The sequence below is a fragment of the Amblyomma mixtum genome, chromosome 5, assembly GCF_055824585.1.
Source record: "Amblyomma mixtum isolate Tamu chromosome 5, ASM5582458v1, whole genome shotgun sequence".
Lineage (NCBI taxonomy): Eukaryota > Metazoa > Arthropoda > Arachnida > Ixodida > Ixodidae > Amblyomma > Amblyomma mixtum.
Window position 1 is genome coordinate 135,105,039 of NC_143016.1, and position 6,086 is coordinate 135,111,124.

A 6,086-nucleotide genomic window follows, 5' to 3' on the forward strand; every position below is an offset into this window, starting at 1 on the left:
TTCCGAAGCCTCTACGCTACTCGGATAAGTGTTCTGAAAGAATTCCAAAGCCAAGATTAATGCTTGTTGGGGACTTGCCGCGGTGGCTCAGTGGTTACGGCGCTCGGCTGCTGACCCGAAAGACGCGGGTTCGATCACGGCCGCTGCGGTCGAATTTCGATGAAGGCAAAATCCTAGAGGCCCGTGTGTTGTACGATGTCAGTGCACGTTAAGGAACCCCAGGTGGTCTAAATTTCTGGAGTGCTTCACTACGGCGTCCCTCATAGCCTGAGTTGCTTCGGGACGTTAAACCCCAATAAACCAAACCATTTGCTTGTTGGGCTAGTTGGTTAAATGCGGTTCAGTGGCATCGCATGTAGAAAAAAGGGACGGGATAGGGCGCAAGTGTAAAGAACGCCGCGCTCTTTACACTTGTGTTCTATCCCGTCCCGCGCTGCCACTGAAGTAATTCCAAAGCGCCAATTGTTTTTGTTCCTGTGCGGCCGTACAGGTGTCCTTACAGCTCTTCATTACGTGCTTGTTGTGAAGCAGAAATGCTTGTCCTTTTCGTTTCTTCCGAGAAAAGTATCACCGTCTGCGAAGTAAAGCGAGAAGCGAGGCTTTGATGTTGGTGGTGATGCCGCGAACAGGTGGATCATACTGCCGGCTAAGCTGATTAGCTAAATTCTAATGGTTAGCTTGTTAACGCTTGTATTTTTTACATACTCTTATAGAACTTCAAAAATGCGATTTCACCGGGTCCTCTGGCGCAACACTTTATAGCCATCTCGACAATTGCGAGGCTCTCAAGCGCGCCGTCACATCAACAAGAAAATGTCACTCAGTCCCACTCAGTCAGAGGCGGTCGCTTTCTCTTCATTCTTCTCCAATCTGCCCAATGGTGGACAGCAGAGCTAGCACTGGAGGGCTTCTGGCTGACGTATCGTCTAACACAACGTACCGGCTAACGGGGGCTTCTGGCTAACGTTCTGATTAGACACTTTTAGTTGGACGTACGCAGTGAGCTTGCGTACGCAACGACACCGTGGGTAACGAATGCGCATGCGCAGAACGCAACGTATCTAGCCGCGCGTTGCGGACGCCCGCCCGCTATAAAGCATAGCGTAGCGTACGCAACGCGGACGCTACGTGCTGCGTAGAGAACATGGCGGCGACCATCTCGCCCGCTTCGGACCGAATTTACTTCGCCGCTGCTTTCTTCAACGCGATGGCTCGCTCTAAACTGGGCTGTTAGCTTATATTTTGTCTACGCTCACCCACACGCCAAAAGATTAGGGACAAATGCCCCTTGTTTTTCAGACAATGAGGCGATTTTTGACCTTTTAAGCTTAACTAACATTGTGTACGTTTATCGTCATAGCAACCGCTCCTGTCGAATAATTTTTTTAGTCATGTGCCTACTTTTGCACTTCATTAAACATTATACATTTTTTCTTCCATTAAAAACAGTAATATACTATTGATATTGTCAGAAACTGAAAAATGTTCAGCCGAGCTCTATAGCGCTTTCAGTGTTTGTCACTAGATGGCGACACAACACAACGCGCCACGCGACTGCTCTGCGGCGGTACGGCCAACTATAAGTGTGACGGGGGTGCCCTTGTACGGAACGTAGTGAGCGTTGCGTACGCAATGTCGCTACGTACGCAGCAACTAAATGCGTATATTAACGTAAGGGAACTAAAGCAATTTCAGTTTGTTCGTAACAAATATAAGCACCATGTTTCACCCACTAACCTTGCGGCTATTTTGGTTTTAGCGATACTGTCATACAGGGCGCAAAAAGCACGACTCAAATTTTTAATTAACTTCATTCACAACTACTAAAAGGTAGGCCTATAAAAATAAATATTTTTTTCGCAGAGAAGATCATCGCGGCATAAACACGCACATGCTTAACGGAATACGCATACCACAATGACACGTTCATGACTTCTTTCCCTCAGCCTAAAAGAATGAAGTCCCCTCGATCCTTCATTAATTGCTGCAGACTTAATATGTCAGCTCACGCCACAGTCAAAATTCATATCAAGTAATGAATAATACAGACTTGTTTGTATATTCAAACGCTTCCAGCACTTCAGTGCATTGTTAAACTATAGCCAACAGTTTATTTTTATTGTTGTTCCCGTTTGGTTCTTTTTTTATGCTTCCATTGTGAGGCCACACCTGACTCCTAAACTGGTAATGTTCACCTTCGCTTCCCGTTTTACACGGAATCCATAAAAGCACAGCTGAAGCATTGTTTTTTTTTTAAATTTTGTTCGCCCACCTCCTGCGGTCTCAGGTGAGGCTGGCAGTATCAAAAATGAGTAAATAAATAAATATTCTTCCTCTCGCTCATTATACTTTTCGGCTGCACTTCTGTATCCGCAATGCACAGCAGCTGGATGAGAACGGAGGGGAACCTTGACCTCACAAACGTAGACAGTCTTCTCAAGCGAACATAATGTACACAGTACATGGCCGCAGAGTACATACACAGTACACAGTATACACGGCCGCGTAAGTAGGAGGTAGGTACGAGGATGCGCACGTTGTCGATACTCTCTGCATGAGCTTGGCAGAAGAGGACGAGCGATATACGAAGACAAAAATGGCCTCGAATTTCATATAAGGTTCTACACAAGCTTCTGCAATCAGCAGAAAAGCAGACGTGGTACCTCACTTAACAATTATGAGTCCCAAGCAGATATACGAGGGAATGCATTTCAGAAGTGCTGGAACCAAGCGTTTGGCAGGTGCGTCTGCACTCTTCTGCATGACAGCTGACAGTAGGCGCTACTGGAGGTGATATCCGCGGTAAACAGCCACAGAAGGAGGAAGATGGCTGCATTGCCATCACTTCTGACGTCACTTGGACGCCCACGGAGACGTGGCACCCTGATTAACGTCACGTTGGACAGCGTTTTTACTTATCTTAATGACTTTATTCATATACGCATGTTGCTCTCCAATTCTTTACCTCAATACATCGCGAACTAAAAATACTTCCAGAGATATAGTAGCAAACTAGTAGTAGTGGTAGTAGTATAAAAAGTAGTAAACTGCCCTGTGAGTTGTTTAATCACTCTGGAACGCTAGGCAATAACGTTGTAATTAATGTAATAATAAAAATCATTTAAAACTCATTTAATGTAATAATAAAACATTGCACTTTAAAGGAATTTTAACCTACAAAAACAGTGGCTCCCAAAGATTTTCGTCTGCCGTGTTTCTGTAATGACAAAAAATTCATACTACAACAATGCGTTACAAAGATATTTTTGTACTAAAACTAGTGTGTATTTTTTGCCAGCGTTCAACGCCGCTAATATGGGGAGTGCAAATCTGGAAATGAATAAATTTAGTGTATCTTTATTTACATTTCTATAATTACAGAGCTCTATCTATCCGTGGTATCCATGTCCATGTCCGTAGCTGATGACTTTATATCCGTACCCGCCATGGCCGTATCCACCGTAGCCACCATAACCGCCGTGACCGTAGCCTCCGTATCCACCATGGCCGTAGCCGCCATATCCGCCGTACCCTCCGTAGCCACCATAGCCACCGTAACCTCCGTAGCCGCCGTAGCCTCCATGTCCGTAACCTCCGTAGCCACCATAGCCTCCGTAGCCGCCATAGCCACCGTGTCCATAACCATCGTAGCCGCCATATCCTCCGTAGCCACCATAGCCATGCCCGTAGCCGTAGCCAGCAGTGACAGTAGCAATTGCAATACACAAAGTTAGCAGGGACAGCTGAAAAATAAGCGAAGGAAAGATGTCTGACTGCGTATTCTAGAGATGGGGACCATGAACTCGGAATCTATTTGGATGAGACTTGAGATGGTTGCACAATGGCTGCACGTTAACACCGCACAGTTAATTATTAGGTAGCATTCACATCAAAAACTGAACAAGGGGCATGAATGCTATAATATTAAATGGCAGCTATAAGAAGACGTAGACACACATGCAACTCTCAGGATATGACGAGACACTTTTAAAAGTACGGTGTTTCGAGCTTGCACATCAGAAAGAAACGCGGTGGTGCTGTGATGACTTTTGCTTGAGTTTACATGCTCTATTGTCAGCCGTGCAAAATTATGTTTGAACTTGCTGTGAAGTACATGAAAAGTTTTAAAGTACATAAAATTTCTTCTGAGGTGGCAGCAAGGTAACGAAGCACATAAAGTACATCTTACTAGGGTCTTCATGGTTTCCTTGTTATGGCGGCTATGCGCTGGCGAGTATCCGATAGCCAAGTATGCACTGCTGCAACGTCGAATTGCTGTCTTGTCCAAAGCGCTCAGCTGAGTTCTTTATATACCTGCTCTTGAAGTCAGAACATTCTTATTCGCCAATACTCTCTCTCACACACAGGGCAGCTTGAAAGAGAGAGAAACTTGGCTATCCAAGCGCTGAGGGAACGGAGCACAATACGGAAGCAATTCTCCGCGTTCCCAACAAGGTGCGCCTTTTTTTCTTTTTTAAGCGATCTCGTTGGGTTCCGCAACACCCTAAAAGAAAAACAGAGAGAAGAAAGGGGGAACGAAAGACCGCAGGAGCGAGTCTGAAGCCGCGCTGCTACAGGTTTAAGCTCGATCGGCCGGTAAACCTATTTTCGGTGCGTCCCGCAAGAATCGCCGCCTGCGCTTTTCTCATCACTACGGTTTGTTGTTTCTGAATTGAGTATTGCTGCTTACGGTCACCGGTAAATGTCGCAAGAAACATGAAAGAAAAAAAAGGTATAGTTATTTCATTGACTTTCCCGGCTGATGGTTCCAAACTTTTCGTTTTTGCTAGTTGGTAGGGGAGGTTGCGGGACTTAGTTACTTACTATAGCCTGGGGTTGATATAAGAAATCTTCGCCCGCACCACTAATGTAACGCTGGTTTAGGAGCAAGTACTACACAAATGTGCACGAAGAAAAGTAGGCGAAGGCTTCCGAAGCAAGACTGCTGGGCGGAGTTCTGCCTGTATAGAATATCACCGCTGGTGATAGTGACATACAAACTGTACTGCTTACAGGACCAGTGCCAACAGCGGCCGGTGGCTGCAGTCTACGCCTTACTGGCACACGGCATTTGTAGAATCGCTGTGCATCTTTGCAAGTATTTATAGCCAACTCAAAATATCGAACGAGTCACTGCGATCACTCGCGAAAAAACTGGTCTCGTCGAAAAACTGTAAGACTAAGTCATCAGTGAGATATGATTCTAGAAATGACTACATTGTGCGCGCACCGTCATAAAAGAAAGACGCGAAGACAAATGAGATTAATCTCTAAAAAAAACGCCAGAAAGCAGTAAGGGGTAAAATGAGGGACGGCCATACACAGAGGTCATCTAGAACCGTATATTCATTTTTTGTTTGCGCATATGTATCAGGTTGATATTATGATACAACATTACCGACATTTGAATAATAAATAGAAACTAGGATCTTTACTGCGGCAAGATGGGCTGAAGAAACCACACGAATTTCTGCAGGGGAATGCACGAACAATTTGTTCCTTAGTATAGACACTCTAAGACAAGATATAGATTTATGGCCATGCATTTTAATGGAGCTTTGTCTATAGACTATCAATAGAAAAAAGAAATACGTGTCGGAAGGAACACTCCAAGTGAATAGAAAAAAAAAATACCGACCATTTTTGTAAGCACACACTCTTTCCTTCCACTAAGAGTAAAGGTGTAGAAAACAATTGAAACGCAAGAGGGGGCAAAACGAAAATAATGGCGCACGGCCTAGCGTTACGCTGCAACGCCGCGTGAACCTCGCGTTGGAAATTAAAACGTCACCAGCGCCGTTCAGGATGGGGTGCCGCGCCAGCGTCGGTAGCCCGCCGTTTTTTGAGTATGTTTGCTCGATTGCTGTGGCTCTTCCACTCCTGTTCTAAAATTAACTTTTAGCTATTTTTTTACACTTCGTGCCTAGCAAACAGCTAAATTCATTCACAGCTTAATTCAACAATACGCATGACATCCGTATCACAGCTGGGTTGTTTGAGTCACTTGACGTTCGTACACAAGCTGCGCAGCAACGTTTCGCACTGCGCACCGATGCTGCTAACGACGGCTTCGAAGGCCAGAAGTG

General features: G+C 45.2%; 1 protein-coding gene across 1 annotated transcript; it reads right to left on the reverse strand.

Moving 5' to 3' along the window:
* Positions 1-3,389: 3,389 nt before the first annotated feature.
* On the reverse strand, positions 3,390-4,291 carry LOC149343835 (uncharacterized). The gene is made up of 2 exons (XM_089542508.1): positions 4,190-4,291; positions 3,390-3,743 (listed from the first exon to the last, which is right to left on the reverse strand). The coding sequence occupies exons 1-2, from the start codon at positions 4,199-4,201 to the stop codon at positions 3,390-3,392; spliced, it is 366 nt and encodes a 121-aa protein (XP_089398634.1). The 5' UTR covers positions 4,202-4,291.
* Positions 4,292-6,086: the final 1,795 nt, after the last annotated feature.